This window comes from Syngnathus floridae, chromosome 7, assembly GCF_059516105.1.
Source record: "Syngnathus floridae isolate MCC-2025c chromosome 7, RoL_Sflo_1.0, whole genome shotgun sequence".
Lineage (NCBI taxonomy): Eukaryota > Metazoa > Chordata > Actinopteri > Syngnathiformes > Syngnathidae > Syngnathus > Syngnathus floridae.
The window spans coordinates 15,958,336-15,977,844 of record NC_142419.1 but is presented as its reverse complement, the minus strand read 5'-3'; the positions used below and the strand labels follow the sequence as shown (position 1 = coordinate 15,977,844).

At 45.4% G+C, this 19,509-nt stretch overlaps 2 protein-coding genes across 3 annotated transcripts; one reads left to right on the top strand and one right to left on the bottom strand.

Annotated features, from left to right (window-relative positions):
* Positions 1-1,110: 1,110 nt before the first annotated feature.
* taok1a (TAO kinase 1a) lies at positions 1,111-12,125 on the bottom strand. Of its 2 annotated transcripts, none has more exons than XM_088380369.1 (20): positions 11,543-12,125; positions 9,083-9,360; positions 8,886-8,957; positions 8,690-8,791; positions 8,543-8,588; positions 8,349-8,445; positions 8,102-8,215; positions 7,930-8,021; positions 7,762-7,855; positions 7,612-7,693; positions 7,368-7,535; positions 7,076-7,276; positions 6,826-6,954; positions 6,476-6,712; positions 6,270-6,398; positions 5,920-6,123; positions 5,607-5,846; positions 5,182-5,394; positions 4,900-5,082; positions 1,111-4,660 (listed from the first exon to the last, which is right to left on the bottom strand). In XM_088380369.1, exons 2-20 carry the CDS (start codon positions 9,212-9,214, stop codon positions 4,100-4,102), a joined length of 3,096 nt encoding a protein of 1,031 aa, XP_088236495.1. In that variant the 5' UTR covers positions 9,215-9,360; positions 11,543-12,125; the 3' UTR covers positions 1,111-4,099. The 2 variants fall into 2 exon arrangements, with proteins under 2 accessions (XP_088236495.1, XP_088236494.1); XM_088380368.1 differs by having other exon boundaries at positions 11,788-12,125.
* A 1,451-nt stretch (positions 12,126-13,576) lies between these two features.
* Positions 13,577-18,247, top strand: tsr1 (TSR1 ribosome maturation factor). Its single transcript, XM_088381837.1, has 15 exons — positions 13,577-13,752; positions 13,999-14,102; positions 14,202-14,430; positions 14,514-14,648; positions 14,729-15,159; positions 15,228-15,372; positions 15,436-15,605; positions 16,281-16,507; positions 16,568-16,727; positions 16,785-16,895; positions 16,974-17,106; positions 17,175-17,291; positions 17,395-17,535; positions 17,606-17,680; positions 17,765-18,247. The coding sequence occupies exons 1-15, from the start codon at positions 13,635-13,637 to the stop codon at positions 17,941-17,943; spliced, it is 2,475 nt and encodes an 824-aa protein (XP_088237963.1). The 5' UTR covers positions 13,577-13,634; the 3' UTR covers positions 17,944-18,247.
* Positions 18,248-19,509: the final 1,262 nt, after the last annotated feature.

Below are 19,509 nucleotides of genomic sequence, written 5' to 3'. Positions count from 1 at the left end.
CATAAACATCCCACAAGATTAAAATTATTAGTATATCAAACTAGTATATCAACTCACAGAAGTCACTAATCATTTCTCCATCATCTCCAAAAGTCAAAACATGAAGGCAACAACAGGTCCCGGCAGAGCTCCATCCATACCCTTTGTTCCGTGTGCATCTATTGCAGATAAGTATTAAAAAAATAACAAAAAAAGGCATTACGGTGTGGACACACATCTCAAAACAGTGCATTCAGGAGGTGCTCCCAGATGTTCTTGTCCATGGGCTACATTTCTCTCTGCAAGTGGGAATCAACTCTGTGAAGAAACACAAGGCAAGGTGAGATTCAAAATAAACTGCTGGTCTGGTATCAGGGCTGAAGAATAACATGATTTTATTTCTTTAGACTTATTAAAACATGAACTATATCTGAGTCTTGAGTGTTATTCTGAGAAGTAAATGTCTCACCCATCTTCCCAAAGGTACAAGGCTCGATCATGGTGGAACACCGCGAGGAAGAACCATACACTGGTCTCCACCCAGAAGATGACAAACAGGAACCACAGTGACGTGAAAATTAATTCGCACAACATCCTGAAAATAAAAAGGGAAGAAACAATTACAAGGACGACAACTATCAAATAGAACTCTTACAAGCTTGACGATTCAAAACAAATCGGACTTAGCTGTAGCATTCTCACGCTAACTAGCTAGTAAATCAGGAATTTTCAACTTTGAAGAACACCGTTTTTGTTTTCAGGATTAAACATTTGAGTTCAGGTTTAAGCGGACATTTTCGCCCACACATGTCGAAGGCTATGATAGCACTTTATACCACGATGTTATTTTGCCACCATTTCGCGAGGCTGTTATTAGCTTTGTGGCTAATGTTAGCACACGATCGTGTTCTTGCGTACATTATAATAAACGTACTTACTCAAACGAGTTTCTCTTCGGGTGGCATTCCTCCGCTCAATCGTTAAAACATTTGTTTACAATGTTCGTCATACCGCACGCTGTGATTACTTCCGGTCCACGGACCAATCAGAGCGCGGAAAATCATGAAGTCGGAAATGGAATTTCCATACGCAAAAAGTAAAGTAAAATACAAAATAAAATTAGACACAACGCCTTTTATACTAAAATTACTTTATTACAGCTGATTTATTTTCAATAATCCCTCTGCCAACATAATGGTACATTATAATACAAACAAAATAGTAGATTTGATTCTATTCTTATTCTTTTTAATGAATCTTTTTTTTTCTTAATACAATTCGAATCGACTTTTTAAGTATTTGAGCATCTCGTTATGTGTAGCATCTTCATAAACTCTCATGACCATCTATACAATTTAATACAGGTTACAAGTTGTAGTGGTAATGCGCCAACAAAAATAAAAATACTGACATCTTCAAAAGAAATGCAATCTCTATCTTCTCACTGTATTTGTCACCAAAGCGGGTGCATGTGTGTTGGCCTCTGGATCAGATGTGACAGCTCACTGAAGGGGGGGAAAGGGGGGGGGGGGAGCAGGGGTCACCACATGGCAGCATATGGGCCAGGCAACTATGGCACAGTGTTTGGACCACAGAAGACTTCAGCCCTCTCTGTCTGTTGCCTTATTCAGAATCCTCAATTTGCGTTCAGTCAGTCAGTCAAGTCAGTCAGTAAGACCCCCCCCCCCCAAGGAAAAAGACAAAATCAAAAACACATCCAGGTTGGTGGAGCGATGGGATATTGATAACCATCCAATCACACACAAATATTGACAGTGACAACAAAAGTGAAAGTTGGCATGGGGTCGGTGAGGTTCTGCTGTAGAAAATGGATGGTTAAGAGTAATTTGTTTTTCTCCAAACTTTGTATGGCGGTAGTTACAGGTGCTTGGATTGGCAAAAAGGTGGATTAATTTGCTTAACATGATGTCCAAGTCAAGTGCTTTAAAGTACATAGGGTCAAAGGCCACGCATTTTTTATGGTGGCCCTGCCCACTAAAGCAAATTGGGTCTAATTGGGTTTAATGTGATTTTGGCACAAAGATTTTAATTCTTTTTTTTTTTTTTACCTCACCGAAACACCTAACACAAATTGGACAATAGTTGAACACTTGGGGGGGAAAAATTATAATTGTGGCACACAAATTAAAATGTAGAGGTTTGTAATTTTGGGGGTTAATGTCTATCAAAGGTCAAATCTTAAAAATAGGAAAAATCACACGTAGTTTTGGGATATTCTATTGCACGGAATAAGTATTTTTAAATTCGATGTCAAACGTTTGATGAAATTCTTGACCACACACTTCCTGTTTCAGATCTTTTGGCTTTGGTCCCATCACCGAGCAACACCCTGTTTTAGCACTTTTCTTGTTGTCAACTTTGTTTTGAATTTTTACACATTTATCCTGTTCTCATTATGCATTTATTAACATGAAAAATATTTATTTCAGGAAAAAAACAAAGCAAATTATTTAAAACGAACAATTTGCTTCCAAGATGCGTCCATCACAGTTGAAGCACACCGACATTGTAAATTAGAACTCACCATTCTTGCTAAGTGAAACAAAAAATTTGTATTTTCCACTTAGTGATTACAATGTGGCCCACAAAAAAAAAAAAAAAAAAATTAACAGCCCCTCTAACAGTTTTGTCACGCAACGCAGGCTGCTCCTGCAACGTGTAAAATAAACAGCTAAGTGCTTCGACGCCACATTTGTTCATACTTGCGTGTTCCCTCACAAACGCACACGCGTGTGCTGGATTCAGTCAGCGGCGACGTGTCGTCGCACCTTTTGCGTTGTCGCCGTGGCACCCAGCCTGCTGTCATGGTCATGGCTTTTAAACAATTCCACCAAGTTGCTCAACCAACAAAGCCACAACTCCAAATTTGGCTCCGCACGTTCAGCCGACGCGGCGGCTTTCAACCGACATGCGCCAGGCTTGCCGTGGGCTTCGCCGCATCCCTCCGACAACGCTCATCGACCAGGTGCTTTCACCAAAATAAATCAAATATTTACTTTAATAAAAAAAAAAAAACAATCTTGCATTTAGCATAAAGTGCTTTGAAAAGGCAGCAGTTTTTTTTTTCTCTAAAAAAAAAGGCACTGATAAAAAAATCACGATCTGATTTTGATTGTTTTTGAAGGTAAGTGTGTCACTGTGGACACTGATATGTCACCTCAAAAGAGTACCACTGCTCTAAAAGAACTACTATTTAAAAAAAAAAAAAAAAAAAAAAAGCACTATTTACACATTCCTCTCCACTTCTCACAGTTTCTTTTTAAGACTACTCGGCACATCACTACGGCGTGAACTTCTGAATATAATTGGAACTTGTGGAAATAAGAAGGATCCTAAGAATGCTCAAACACGCACCCACACTCTACGAACGTTTCCACCGGGGCTCTTACATTTTACACATATGGCGGAGTCTATTTTAACATCACCCAAAAGAACTTATAAACACGAGAACTTCCTTGAAATGGGGAGGGGGGGGGTATACGGTTAAGCATGAAAGTGACCCATTGGGGATTTAGCAGACTCTGAACATATAAGACCTAATATGTCTGAAAAAGGCACCGTCATCAAGTTTGCGGCCTTGAACCCGAGGGAGGGAAAAAAAAAAAAGCTTTTTTTTTATTTTTTGGTTGTGACTTTTGGCTGGCGGCGGTCTAAAATGGATCCCGATGGCCATCGCAGCAGGCTGGCATTACAACACTGTCTCGAAGCGCAATCACGGGCCGTGGGGTGGGGGTGGGGGTGGGGGGGGGGGTAATATTTGAATATATGGTGATCTTTCAACAGTGTTTTCATGTGCAAAATGGGAGCCGTGAAGGACAATTTAAAACAAAAAAAAAAAAGGTTAGCGGGTATCAGTAAAAATGTGCTGACGTCATAAACCTAAAGGATGTGAGGGAGGGGGGGGGGGGGTGGTGGGGGGCTGCGGCTATTTGCAGACCATTTGACCTGAGCAACATTGATTCAACCACACATCCACGTGTGGGTGCGCACAGTAGAAAAAAATGAAGGGAGGGAGGGAGGGAGCGGGGGGGGGGGGAGATTTCTTGGCTGCTGCGTTTGGTTGCACTTGACACGTGCGCCAGCTGAGCAACCCGAGGACTTATGTGTAGGACAGGTGGGACCCGTTGGATATTTGCGAGGTGACGCTGGTACTCCTGCTCATGCCCTGCTCGCCGTGGCCCCCGGGCGGTGTCCTCCCCATTCCTTGGGGGCTGTTTTGCACCACGGCGCCAGTGCGGGACACGAGCGACGCGGCTGACGGGTGACCCCATGGCTGCGGAGCCCCTCCTACTTGCACGCCTTGACCCCAGCTCTGCGGCGTAGGTGGCCCACCGGGACTGGAGTGATAATGGCGGTGGCTGCCTTGGCGGCTCGACCCCCCCGCGCCCGAGCTGCCGCCGCTCCAGTGTGACCCGTGAAAGCTTCCTGACGACGGCGGCGGCGGCTGCTGCTGCTGCTGCTGAAGATGGACACTCCAACTTGACGGCGATCCGGGAAAGCTGTGGCCGAGGGACTCCGGGGAATTGGATAGCACCATGTTGCTGAAGCCCAGGCGCATGCTCTCAGAGTCGAAGGCCTCCACTTCTCGCGCTTGACGCTCCAGCAGGCTGCGGATTCGCTCCAAGCGATTGTTCTGCAAGGACATCATCTCTTCCTCGATCTGAAAGGCAACAAGCGGTCAAAACCACCATATGCAACTGTTGGAAAAAAAAAATTATATTACAGTGACCCCTAGATTTCATTAGCTAGTTCAGACTTTACTCTCAGGTGTAATTCCACTTTTGGCCGCTTGGCAGCAGCCCACATCTGCGCTTTTGTTGGAGATTACATAAAGATCCTCCATCATCTGTGTTTTACAATTTATGCGAATTATTATACGACGAGTTTGACAGAACGAACCTTTTGTTCCAGCAGCGCTCTGCGTAGCGACACTCTCTGTTCCAGATCTTTTCTCTCGCGCTCGTGCTGCGCGTCCGTCTGCATCTTGATCTTGCTCTGATAGGCGTTGAGAAGCTCCAGCTCCTGCTGAAGCTGCATGCGAAGGCCCTGGCCCTGGGACTCTTGAGTCTCATCCAGCCGAAGCTGGGGGATTGAAAAATAATTTCAAATAAATGAATAAATACCACGCAAATGGTCATGTGATGAAGTTTTTTTTTTTTCTTACGTATTGCTATTACTCACCGCCTGAGTGGACAACATCTCGTTGATGGAGTGATCGTACTGCTCGGCCAAGATGGCGAGTTTGCGGTGCTGCTCCTGCTTCAGGCGCTTGAGCACGGCCTTGTGCTCGGACTTTGGTGTGGTCTCCAGCAGGTGATTCCTCAGCGCTTTGTACTGCCGGGTCTGGATCTTGCAGGTGTCCTGGAATTGCTTCTTGATCTGTAGCTCTTTGGACTGTCAAAGAAGAATTTATGACTGAACCTCTGATCATGAACCTTATTTGTTCCAGGAGGTCATTTTCCCCCAAATCTAAATGGATAGGATTTTATTAAATATAAAAAGACACTATGTTGTGAAGAGAGATCATAAAAATAAACACAATTAGCATTTTACAGGCTTTGTTGAGTGAGCCAAAATTTCTGATACTTGAGCAAAATTTGAATTACCTTGAGGCTCTTGGGCTGCTGGCGGACCTCCATAACGTGCTTGCGTCTCAGCTCCCTCTCCCGCCTCTTGTTGTACTCCTGCTGGTTGGTGAGCTCCGTCTGGTGCTGCAGTCGGATGAGCTCGCCCCGCGTCCTCTGGATGGTGTTGAGCTGGCGGAACTCCAGCTCTTGCATGGACTCGTGGTGCCGTAGGAGCATGGCGTGCTCCAGGTCCTTCTGGGTCTGTCGTTTGTTCAGCTCCTGGGCACCGAGGAAAACGATCGGTAACGACAAAGACAAATCGAGCGTGGGATAAAATCGTGTCATTCCTAACCTCGCGCACTAAATCCTGCTCGATGTTGTGGCGAGCGATCAAAATCCTCCGTTTGAACCTGCGGGACTCCAATTCCAAATACTGCCTTTGTCGGCGCTGCAGGTTCGCCTCCTCCTCGGCTTGGAAGTGCTGGAAGTTCTCTTTCTGCTTGGATAACCACTCCTGCTTTTCCTTCTTGGGCGTCGACTGGTTTTCGTTCAGCTCCTGTAGGAGGAAACCGCGTGAGAGGTTTGTTTGTGCTCTTCACCTCGTTTTACGATAACGTAAACCACCGCAATAATAATTACAGTCAATATTTGTGTGGAAAACTAGTATTCGGCTAACTAAGACAACAAGGGTGGATTCACTACCTCTTTCAGTTGTTCCTTGCGAAGTTTGTACTCCCGCTTCTGTGATTCGAGGAAACTGTTCAGTTCCTTCTTCTGCTGGCTCTGGATGTGTTGGTGGAACTTCTTCTCGTCGTTGCTGAACGTTTTGGTCTATTGAAAGGTAAAACGCGTTCGTTGGCAGGGGGAAAAGAAAAAAGCTTTTGCACCTAAAACCACTTAAGACATACATCCTTCTCCATGGAGCCTTGGTGCTTCTTGATCAACTTCTCCATCTCCTGAGCGAAGCTGTTCCTCTGGTTCTCCAGCTCCTTATCCAGGCGCAGTCGGTGCTCGTCCATCTCCGCCTTCAGCTTGTTCTCCAGCGCCATCAACTGTTTCTGGTGCTGCCGCCGCATGCGCTTGTACCCCAAGATCTGCTCTCGTAATTCAGAGTCCTGCTCGTGCTCCTTGATCTGCCGGGTGAGCTGGTGAACATGGCGGAAGAACATTTGTTGTAGTGGTGCTGGCTCGACAAATAATGAGGTAACAAAATTGGTTTCCCTAATTGTTTGAAAACGACAAAGGACAGGTCATTTACCACTGAGGCCGTGCGAATGGTCGCAAAGTGTTCACGGTTGCGTTTGGGCCGCGGGGCGTTGGCGGGCTGGGATTGAGGCTCAGATGAGCGAGCGTGAGGTTCCGAATCTTTCTTGTGCGCTCCTCTCTCCTGAAAGTTAGGCACGACAATTATTTGTAGATTACATTTTGGACATAATAGCCAGAAAATATTTTTAAAAATGGATTTCAAAGAACTCTAGAAAAAGCACCAAATAACGGACACGTTTTACCGGTTTGACGTGTTTGACGGAGCTGTTGGACATGACAGTGTGGTCCCCCTCCATGTCCACCTCGCTTTTGTCATCTCCGGCGTCTGTCAGGCTGTTGACGGAGCTGCTCTGGGAGCTGGCGCTGATGGACATACTGGGAATGGACTGGTTGCTGCCCACACTGTTCACCGTGCCCGTTCTGCCCACGCTGTGTTCCGGCTCCTAAAAATAGCCCGACGTGTACGGTGTCAAAAAACAAACACGCTATATATTCCAATGACGGCGACGGGAAAGGACGCCGAGCTCGACGGACCTCCTCCTCGTCCGCGGCTTCGGTTGCGGGGCCGTTGTGGGCTTCGTGAAACAAGAGCTTCTTCATTTTACGATACTGCAAATTATCCAGTTCCCTCACTGCATCTTTCGTCCGATTGATGAGGTCCAGCAGAACCGATTCGGGGCGTTCACGCTGGACGAACGCGTGCTGAAAACAGAAACGCATTGTGTTCAACTTTTCGGAATATTGATTTTTCCGGTCAGTGACTTTCTTTTGTGCTGACCTTTAAGAGCTCCTCGGAGGTGGGCCTATCTTGGGGACATTTCTGTAGGCAAGAATCTACAAAGTTTCTGAAATAATCCGTCCTAAAAAAAAAAAGAAACGGTCAGTTCCGGGGTGCTGAACGTGAAAGAGAAATGTGGCTGCTGCTCACCATTCGCTGGACAGCAGCATGGGGCTCTCATTCTGCGCTATGTGATATAAGGCACTCATTGCATTCATATTGAACAGTGGCGGCTTCCTCTCAGCTATAAACAAAAGACACAGGCTAAATCAGAAGAGCTCTCAGATTTGATAAAAATAAAATAAATCATGACTTTACCTAATTCAATGCAGGTTATTCCCAAAGACCAAATATCCACCTTGCCGTCGTATTGGCCCTCATCCATAGCCAAGATAACCTCTGGGGCCATCCTAAAAAAAAAACCCCACATATCAGCGATGACTGCGTTTACAAAAAAACGGCGTTCAAAAGCTCGTGTCACTGGGCTTACCAATATGGCGTCCCAACAAAGGAGTTGGCAGGACAGGCGATGGAGGCCGAGCCGAAATCAGCGAGTTTCACCTGGCCTGGCTCTGTCAGCAAGATGTTTCCTGCCTTGATATCTCTGTCAAACACACACGAGCGGGAGGGGGGGGTTGAAGGGGGGCGGGAATGAGTGAGTGATAACAACTCTGCATAGAAAACAGAAAGCCCGAGGCCATCGGCGCTTGCAACACGCTCTCCTGATGAACACTCACCGGTGAATCATGTTGTGGGAGTGAAGATAGGCCAAACCTTGAAGAGCACCGTGTGTAATTGCGGCGATTTCCACCTCTTGCAGGGGCTTCTTGTGCACTGGAGAAAAAAAAGAAAATAACCAACATGCAAATCCAGACGGGTCGGGGGGTGGGGGGTCAGGGATTCGTGTGAAAATTGCTCAACTTTCACTCACCCTCTAACAGATCTGAAGCAGAGCCTAGACAATACTCCATCACCAGCTGAAATAATACACAAAATCAATTCAAAGGGTGTATTAAGTGTCTCATTAAAGGCTTCCAAGGTTCCAGCAGAGTTGGAACATCTTCACGGTGCTTCTCACCCAAGCCGTGTGTTCTCGCAGATAACATCCTTTGTACTCGATGCTGTTTGGGTGTTGTATCCTCTGCAGGAATTTCACCTCCTTGATTATGTCTTGCCATTTCTGAGGAGCATGCAGAGGGAAGGTAAGTCAGAGGGGAACAAAAAAAAAAAAAAAAACACCTAATGACTACGCTAAGAACTCTCAGGAGTCCAACCTCGCTGGACTGCTTTCCGCTGTAGGACATCTTCTTGATGGCCACCACCTCATTTGTTCGCACATCTTGTGCCTGAAGGACAAAGTGAGCAGGACACTGATGTAATCGCTTCTAAACATTTGTCATGCAAGTACGTCATGAGCTTCTTTTTCCACGTCTTTGCTTGAACCGGACTTTTTTTTTTTATATATACTCACAAAATATACAGCACCAAAACTGCCATGTCCGATTTCGCGTAGGTCCGAAAAGAGCTTCTCCGGATCTTCCTTAAAGAAGAGCTCGGCAATTTCGGGGTCCTTTAGGCTCCCCGTCCGACTGCTGTTGGGCATAGTGGGGAGGTGGTAGTCGGGGGTGGGGTGGGGGTGGGGGGTGGGGTTGATGCCGCTGCCGCCGAACTATCCGGGTCTGCGACAGCGACTAAAAAGCCCCCACCGACGGCTCATTTGCAGGACAGTCGCCTCATATGTGGTCACCACTGAAAGCAAAGAAAAAAATATATACACATTGTAATTCCATTCAAAAAAATTCTGTCAGCTGCCAAATTTGGTTTAAATTTTCAGGAGGGGAGGGGGGGGATCACTTCACATCTGAGGTGGTCCTAACATTTTTTACCTTTCTGTGGTGACCCAGAGTTCAAATTTCATTTGAAACGAGTAATGGGAACAATATCTTAAGTTCGGGAGTGGAGGACATCCTAGAGTAGCGCAAGATAAGTGGGTTGCCATGGCGACAACTCTAGTCATGAGATCAGGAGGGCTGTGTCCTGAAAACTCTCACCTCACACCGCCGCCAGTGGTATGCGGACAGAGCGATGTCACCCCCTGACAAAAGGTCCCGAGGTGACAACACACTGCCTCACTTGTCAGATGCCTGGCTGAGACAAAGCATTCCAGTGATGGAACTTCTCGTCAAACCTGTACGCTCCTGGAAAACATGTCCTCAAAGCTACCACGGGCTAGTCTGTTTTTTTTTGTTGTGAATCGTCACATGCGGGGTCTCTACGGTTTAAAAATAAATCATTGTAGCTCGCTTTAATTCTAGATCGGGGGGGGAAAGATCGATGTGAGAAAAGAATTTCTTTTACGTGTTATTCAAAATTACATACGACGAGGTCAACAAGGGGGGGGGGGCTATTTATGCCGTCTCTTGCAACTGCCATACAGATGTCGAGTGTAAAAAAAAAATCACCAAGGCCCGCTCAGATGATCAGCTGCTAGCAGATGCAAAGTCGAGGCGGGAGTCACAAGACTTTTCTTCGCCTGCCTGGGACAACTAGCGCCTCAGATCAGGCTATCGTCTTCTAACACTAAACAAGTCGCAACTCCAAACAAATTGAGCGTCAAAATTGACTTCTCGTCTCTGCCACAGTTTGAGCTAGTAGAAGCCAGTCGCCATGAACCCTCAAGAAGACCAAGATGATGCCTGACATTATGAAGGCTGGCTCACCAAATCCAAAGCTCCACCCCTAAAACTACCCTATAATTTTCTGGAATTCTTAAAGAAAGCATGGCACAGACGTGTTATTAAGACACCTGTATGTGGTTTATATTATGTAAAAAAATGCATATGGAGGCCTGGGGCCTTTTTATTGCCATTTTTCCACCACAACAATAGTCATGGAGCGAACAAGCTTTAGTGCCAAAGTACGTGACGACGTTCACAGTCGACACGCGTGAACGCCGACCACTCATACCTTCTTCACGCGTGTCACCTTTTCGCGCAGCAGCACGCACTCGCGCAAGAATGCGGCAGGACGAGGCGACTGAGCTGGAGGGTTTCTCACCACTTCCTGTTCACATAGCTATAGGGCAATTAGTACGACAGTATCTCCATATTAGACCTTAAAAGGAATTAGTGGTGTCTGAAAATAAATGTAAAACGCAGTCGGTGACGTTAGTGAGCGCACTTCGGAAAAATGTCATTTATTTATGTATGTGGATCCAATGGCAATATTTCACGTATTGCAGTTGGGTTGATTCCTCAGACTTTGGCTCACGCTTATCAACTTGCAGAACACACTTTTGGTAAACATATGATTAAACAGATTAGTCATTTCCTTTTGACACACAACTTGGATATCAAAAGCTTATGTAGTTTCGTGTTACGGTATGTGGAAACATTCATTACGTTACGACACACATATGTCGCAGTTATAGGCGAGATAATGCTAACTGAGTAGCCCACTTTGACCAGCAATTGTCGCCAGCCAAACGAGATTATACCTGTGGTTAGTGAGTACCCCCCCCCCCCCCCCCCCCCTCCCCTAACCGGTGAAGTTGCAACACAAGTAGCTTTAGAGATTATCTTATCCTTGTCACTTTTCTACGACAGACTCTCGGGGAAAATAAATAAACCCACTTATCTGTGTTGCGTTTCAAATCATGTGGTTTGATCAGATCCCCGACAACTAACTAGCCCAGCGTTGGCTGTGATGTTAGCACCGAACTTGACGTTAGCGAGATTAAGTTACGTGTCATATGATAAAACAAGCCCAACAATGCGCGTAGTGTTCAAAACCGAGCGTGTCGTTCGGCGATTGTGAAATGAAAGGAACAAACATTGACTTCGAGTTCGTTTGGTAACGATAAGAGATATTCGGGGGCTAAGCTACAGGGATGTTTGCTACGTTAGCTTAGCCACGTTAGCTCCGAACTCACCCTCCTGTGACAGGCCAGCTCTCAGGCGGTGCTGTAGAAATGTCGTCAAATTCAAAACACTAAAACAAAAAACTACGTGTTCCTTTCTTTCTCATTCCTTGGCCCTGTGGTCGAATTAGCGTGTCGGATTCTTGCGGTTCTCTCGGCTGTCACTCGATGGACACAGGAAGACGACGGAGTTGATTTCGGTTCCAAAAAAATATGACGAAAGAAAAAAAGGAAAATCAAGAAAAGCGCATACACACCCTTAGAAGTGACTTGGGTTGCCAGAATGGTCGAATCCCACTCCCAGGCAAGGCAGGTCCAAAGATGGCTGCCGAGTACTGCCTCCGCCGCCTCCCTTGTCGTCAAAAGAAAAAAAAAAAAACAAGTTGAGGGCAATAACGTCAGTGAAGTTCAAACGGTGCCCAAAACGGCCTTTTAAACGAGCCACGATAATATCCGAGGTGCGCTCGAGTTACGTCAGAAAAAGGCCGAGCACGTCAGCGTGGTTAACTTCGACTTGGATGGAACGAACTCAAGATCCGAGCGTCCCCTCGCTTCGACGCACTCGAGCAGTTCCGCCCTGCTTGTAGCCTGTTGCACTCAACTCTCTCTGACCCACAAACACGAGGAGGTGGAGACATTCCAGGCCAATAACACTTCATACACTACCTTTTTTTGTTTTTCTTTCATGCCACTCTTATCGACCCATTTCTCCATCCAATATATCTGTCAAGTGAAATCAAAGATCCTATTATGACCTTTATTGTACACCAAAGGTTGGACATGAAAGGTTGCGTAAGTCGGGCCTGAGTCGGACCTTATGGGTTTTTTTAGGCCGATGCCGACTTTTGGCAGAAAAAAAAAAATTGATCACACACAATGGTACCCACCCTTCGGCATTCTCTCATGGAGGCTAAGCCCCCGCACTCATAAAACCTAGCGACGCCCCTGGCTGTATCTCCAGGAGTTTCCTGGTGCATCAATTCATTGATCTGCACCAATATGAATATTTGCAATAAAATTGTTGCTGTATCATTGTGACTGGTGTAGTCCTGAATTGAAACTTGGTGTGTATCAGCCCATGTTGGGCACAGATGGAGGAATTGTTGACCAATTTCAGAATACCATGCCACTGTCATCTATCTCCATATGCGCCGCATCCTGTTTTGATAATTTCCTTGTTTTTTGAGGGAAGACTGAAATAATGGATTCCCTGGTATTGCAGATTATTCTTTCTCGCGTTTGTTGACTCACTTAATCACAAGGAGGGTGCCCAATAGTGTCTGTAGGACATTTTGTCTGTAGAAATATCCCACAGCAAAGGAACTTTTCCTTCGACAATATTATTTCCCTGCCCTTGAGCAATCTTTTTTTAATTATTATTTTTTATTGGAAGTGTTACTGAATATTGCAATGACCTGTAATTCTAGTTACAAAAATATCATCTGCAATTTGATTTTTTGTGGCAAACTTGTACTATCTGAGAAGGATCATCAGGTTTGAATCAGATTAGAATCATCCTCAACAATGGACTTCCCCCAATAACTGGCTTCCCACACAGACAACTTCCAATTCCAATCTTTCATCAGAAGACAAAGGCATGACATTCTTCCCTTAGGGCTTGTGCATGCTATTTTTGAATTCAGTTGCTTGATGTGTCATATATTATTGTTTGGAAGAAGACTGAAGCATTCTGAATAAGATCCACCCAATTATCATTTATTGTTATGATCATAACATCTGCACTTTAGGTTATTATCATCATATTATTTATTCTTAGATATTATTGTTGTCTGATTCCCAATTTAATGTGACAAAAAGCAATATATGGTTTAATTGCTATTTTGTTACATAACTCACCTCATTAGAGGGCTTCTTTGGATCATGTTAAAAACGCATTCAATCCTTAATTCCTTTGTGGAAGAAAGATCAGTTAGGCGGCAACATACGTATTCTTATTTACTCCTGAAGCATTTATTTTGAAGGAGTACCATTGAGCATTTTATTTTGAAAATGTATCCCGGAAGTCTATGACGCAATTCCTCCGTCATGACCCTACGTCACGAGTGCGGAAGTCGACCGATTGTCCCGGCCCACATGTCGAAAAATGGTCGCGCAAGGGGAAAAACAACAAGGCCATAGACCAGGTGTCTATAAACAGAAAAACAAAGGTCATAAACATGGCAAGCATCGGACGAAAGGCGAAATTGAGAGAGAAAATAAAGGCGAGTGTTTTGTTTTGAATAGAACACGGGCTAGCTTTCATTAACCTGTGTTGTGGCGGCTAACCAAACACACGTGTTTACACCTCTAGTTGAACAAATGTGCTTTTACCAGGATATGAATGTCAGTAGAGATGCTAATGTGATTATTGTGTACATTGATTTAAAATGCACACAATTTGAATATTTCACATCCGTGCTTAGTGTTGTGTTTTTTTTCCCCCACTACATCTAAACGATCTCTTGCAGGAAGGGTGTCGGTGATAGCCCTCACGAAAAAACAGAGAAAAGAGCAACGAAAGATTGACAGAAAGAACAAAGCTAATCAACTACGCAAGAACAAGCGAGATATGGTATTGATTTAAATGCTAATCAATAAGGTTGCATGTCCACGAGAGGTCCACATCCCCAATACTACAAAACTCCCATGCATATATTCTTTATCCTCCTAGGTCCTAACAGAGAAGCGGCGTTTAGGCAGCAGAGATGGTCCTCCTATTCTGGTGGCCGTGGTGTCTCTTCACGCAGCAGTCGATGCCGGCGCTGTAACTAAATTGCTTCGTCAAGAGGGCGCCGGCGGCGTCGTACACCAGGAGCACTCTGTCAGCGGCGCCAGTGACAGTTTTGGACTGGTTGTGTCTCGGTTTAAACAAAGATTTACCTTTCTCAGAACCAACACAGGTATGGATGGGTGCTTCTGTGTTAGAATCTTCGCCGCCCTCCTACAAAACATCTTTTTGCCTGTTTGTTTTCTTTCTCCCCAGACGACATGCATTCACTGCTCGATGTAGCCAAAATGGCGGATAGCCTTGTGTTTGTGCTGGACTCTGCTGAAGGCTGGGACAGCTATGGAGACTATTGTCTCTCCTGTCTCTTTGCCCAGGGTCTCCCTAGCTATGGTAAGATCAACCTTTATCACGTCTTAATCTGTATATCATCAAGGTTTATTGATAATCATCAAAATCCACACCCTTGGTAGCTCTTGTGTGTCAGGGCGTGTCCGACCTCCCCGTAAAGAAGAAGGTGGATTGCCGCAGGGCCCTGTCCAAAGTCACAGAAATCCGCTTCCCCGAGGCTCGGCTCTTCTCTCTGGACACGGAGCAGGACGTCACCCTTCTGCTCAGACATTTGGGAACGCAGAGACAACGAAAGCTGGGCTTCCGGTCCAGACGCTCCCATCTCCTGGCCCAACATGTTACTTTTACGCCGAGTGGATCCGCCGGTCTCGGCACTCTTTGCGTCTCTGGGTATGTTCGTGGGCGGCCTCTTCGAGTGGACAGGCTCGTGCACATCAGCGGACACGGAGATTTCCAGCTGAGCCAGATCGATGCCCCAATGGACCCACTCCCCTTAAACGCAACTGTGCCCAGAGCAAGCAAGCCCGGCAAGGATGGGGCGGTTGACATGATGGTAGGATTTAAATTAAAAACTGATCACTAAGAACTTTTACAAATTGATGTTTGTGGGTTCTTTTTCAGGATGGTGGTGAAGCAGATGCCCCTGTGCGGGTGCTGATGAAAGCCGACCCCTCTTGTAGGGAAAGCCTGCAGACTGAGGCTGAGGTGGACCCGATGGATGGAGAGCAGACTTGGCCTACAGAATCAGAGCTGCTCGAGGCTGAAGGTACAAAATGGGACCAAGTCTCGGTTTGACAGAAATCATTAAAAATTAATTGGTGTCTTTTAGAGGCCAGAAAAAACAAACGCGTGATGAAAGTCCCAAAGGGAACGTCCGACTACCAAGCGGCGTGGATTGTGGATAACGACGAAAACGATGACCCGGATGATGAAAGCAGCGAAGATGACGATGACTGCGACGATGAAATGATGGATGAGGCCCCTGACAATGAATCCCAGGTAAATTGTATTCCTGTTTTTTTTGGAATAATTACAGCAACAATAATTGTTGCAATTTAAAAAATAAAATCTATTTTTTATCCAAATTGTTTGTTCTGTTTTAAATGACTAAATCCAACTTTGACAAATATTTGCATCTCCGAAATTTAAAGTTGTGACAATGTGGCTAGCGTGTTCCTGTGCATACGTGACTCAAACTCGCAAGGTGCTGTTAGTTTGTTTATCGAAACGTCCGCCGCGGTGGGCCCGAGCCCACAACAATAGCGTTTTGGAGCAGCCATCCCGAGAGGAGCCTCCTGCCTTCCTGCTCGACGCACACAACTCGCTTCCTGTCTGGACGCGGGCGGGGAGGCCTAAGCAATAAGGGAGGGGGAGACTTGGCCCAAAATGATTTATTTCCAGCTTTGCTCAAAAGAAAAAAAATCGTTTGATGTTGAAGTTCACACATGAGAATGTGTGAGTAACAATGGGTTCTTTATGGCGTTTTTTTTTTCGTACAGGAATGTTGGGGGATATAATGTTCGAAACCACCTGATGCAACTTATCTTTACATGGTGGCACTTGAAGGTCAAAGAAAAATTGCTGACTTCCTCCTTTTCACGCGGGTGCTGGAGATACAGAACAGTGACGCTGAAAACAGGTGGCACATTCTGAAAAAAATTCCTCTTTGTTCAGGACGGAGGTTCCGACTTGCCCTCAGAAGAGGACGATGATGATGGAGAAGAGGAGGAAGAGGAAGAAGAATTGTGCTCCACGGAGCGAGCCGGGGCCGACCAGCGCTACGACGAACACTTGGATGAGGTGGCCGAAGAGGAAGATCTCAAACGTTACCGCGAGGCGCGAGCCAACGAGATGTTCCCCGACGAGGTGGACACGCCTCTCGACGTGGCCGCCAAAATCAGGTGGGTTCCGATGTGTGCTATTTAGGGTGCTTGATTTTTATTATTATTGTTTTTTTCCAGGTTCCAGCGCTACAGGGGTCTTAAAAGTTTCCGCTCGTCCCCCTGGGATCCTATGGAGAACTTGCCCCACGACTATTCGCGCATCTTCCAATTCCAAAGCTTCGAGCGTACCCGCCGCCGCATCCTGGCCGAAGCCGCCGAAGAGGAGGAAGGCGCCATGGTAAAAAAAATGTTCTAGATCATTCTAGAGTGTTGTCCTAACGCTCTGCCGTTGCAGGTGGGCTGGTACGTCACGCTCCACGTGTGTGACGTGCCCTCCTCGGTGATGGAAGGCGTGCAGGCGGGCAAGCCGCTGGTCCTGGTGTCTCTTCTCCCTCATGAACAGAAGGTCCCTGTGCACCTCCATGTTTCAACCAAAATGTCCATTTTAAAAGCAAGTCTAACTTAAATTTAAAAATATATTTAGATGTCAGTGATGCACCTTTTGGTAAGGAGACACCCCAGCAACGTAGATCCCATCAAATCCAAAGAGGAGCTGGTGCTCCACTGCGGTTTTCGCCGCTTCAGGGCCTCGCCTATCTTCTCTCAACACACTTCAGGTAAGATGGACGGTAAGATCTGACTGTGCAAGCTTACTACTGAGGGATTAACTGTGGTTGCTATTCAGCGGATAAACACAAGATGGAGCGCTTCCTCATGCCCGACACCCCCTCGGTGGTGTCAGTGTACGCGCCCATCACCTTCCCCCCAACAGGAGTCCTGCTCTTCAAACAGAGAGATGATGGTGAGATCAATAGAATTTTTCAATTCTCTGGAATATTACAGAATTAAAACGTCTCTTATTGTGATATTAAGACTTTTCACTTTTTTTATTTATGTCCGTATAGGCGTGCAGGACCTGGTGGCGACCGGCAGCCTGCTCAGTTGTGACCCTCAGCGCGTTGTGCTCAAGAGGATCGTGCTGAGCGGGCACCCGTTCAAAATCAACCGGCGCTCTGCCGTCGTGCGTTACATGTTCTTCAACAGAGGTGAGCCTTCTTCACTTTCACTCCTGCACCGAACCGAGTACGACTTCCTTTTGTCTCCGTTGCGTGCTAGATGACATCATGTGGTTCAAACCTGTGGAGCTGCGAACTAAATGGGGTCGGAGGGGCCACATTAAGGAAGCTTTAGGTAAGAAAAACTTTTACTGTAGATACATTTTTGTGGAAAAAAAGGAACTGTGTATTTTAAACTCATATGTTGTTTTTTAAACAGGAACACACGGTCACATGAAGTGCGTGTTTGATAGTCAGCTGCGCTCTCAAGACACGGTGCTGATGAACTTGTACAAGAGGATCTACCCACGCTGGACGTACGACCCCTACGTGCCTTTGCCTCTGCCCTGGTTCAAACGGGAGTCCACGGTGGACGTGCAGGACTTGGACATGGAGTAGACAACAAATACACGATTAGTCTTGAATCAGACTCCCATGTATTTTCCCGCTTATGATTGATTGGGACACGCCCAGTTGAGTTTTTTTATACATTTGACCTACAAGTGCGTTCAGATTTGGTATCATCACTTCCAAAAGAATAAAATCCCATCTTGAATTGAACCCTGCACACTTTTTGATTTGACTCTGGAGCCTTTAGATTGCTATCTTGGTTTTGTCCGCTAGAGGGCAGCAATGTATAAATATTCCATGAGTAGATATGATCCTGTGTAAAAAGTTGCAGAATAAAGACAACTAAAACTTCCATATTGATTTCATCAATCTTTATTCATCTATTTTCATTATTCGCTTAATGTGTTATTGTTTAAATTATGACTAACAATACAAATCTTTGAGTATTTCGAGAACACACTGGTATTTTTTTAATCAGGGCTTTTTCCTTTCGCTGACTTCTTCACCCATCTGGTTGCTGTTTTCGTAACAATATCAATAAGAAAAATACCAATGTGTGTTCGAAAAGCTATTTTCAAAAAAAATACAGCTGCTCATCTGAATTCACAAATTCACTTCAGCCGTTTTGTATAATGTATTTAATCACTTGTCCCATAACAAATTGGTTACAGTATGAAACAATAGCTCAAGTATGTGAGAGGGATGGAAAAAGCCTTCCAATTTATTTTTTAACCCATCGCAGCTTAGCAAAGAAACCTGGCACCTCCATGAGAACAATACTTGTGCACACATCCTTTGAGCTGTCGCCTCTTCTGACTCCTTGAGAAATGAAATCATTATGCCCCCCAAAAAACTGTGGTTTGGAAGTGTGGCTTGCCCCACGTTTGACCCGATGGAGCCCCTTCCTCAGCGTGCAGTTCACAGCCTCATTGTTGCTGTCAAGACCCAAGGCCAAAAAAATGCAACGGGGGAAATGCTTGATTTATGAATCTGAGTATTTATCGCAAATCGCAGCCCCCCCTCCTCCTTTTTTTTTTTTTTTATGCATGCTTGCAGAAACATGATTCATCCCCGCGGGCATGCCAAGATGTCTGCATGAGCAAGCGCAGGGCGAAGACGTTGAGATGGAGGCAACGTGATCCAAAGTAGAGCAAAAGTTCACCTTGTGCTTTCCCCCCCCCTTCCAAAATATAAAAGTATTATTAGAAAAGAAAGACGATACACTCGAGTGATGTATCGTACTTTTTTGGAGGAGCGGCATACTTTGTGCCAACACTCACTTTATTTGCACGAATTAGGTGATAACGACGATACGTGTGCGTTTTCAAGGTCACGGCGAGGGTAGGCGCAATTGGATATCCCCTAAATGCAGCAACATATGCGCCAAAGGCTAACACGGTTGACTTCCATGTTGTTTTTCCCATAGGAAATCTTGTAAAGTGAATTCATTTGTTCCAGGCGTAAACTGTCATCAAACCTCAACAAAATATTTTATAGTAATTCGATTCATATGTATCACAAATGATTAGTGATTAAAAATTTTTAGCTAAACAGCTCTTTGAAAAAAAAAAAGCTAATATTTGGAACTTTCAAGTTAAATACAACTGAACTGAT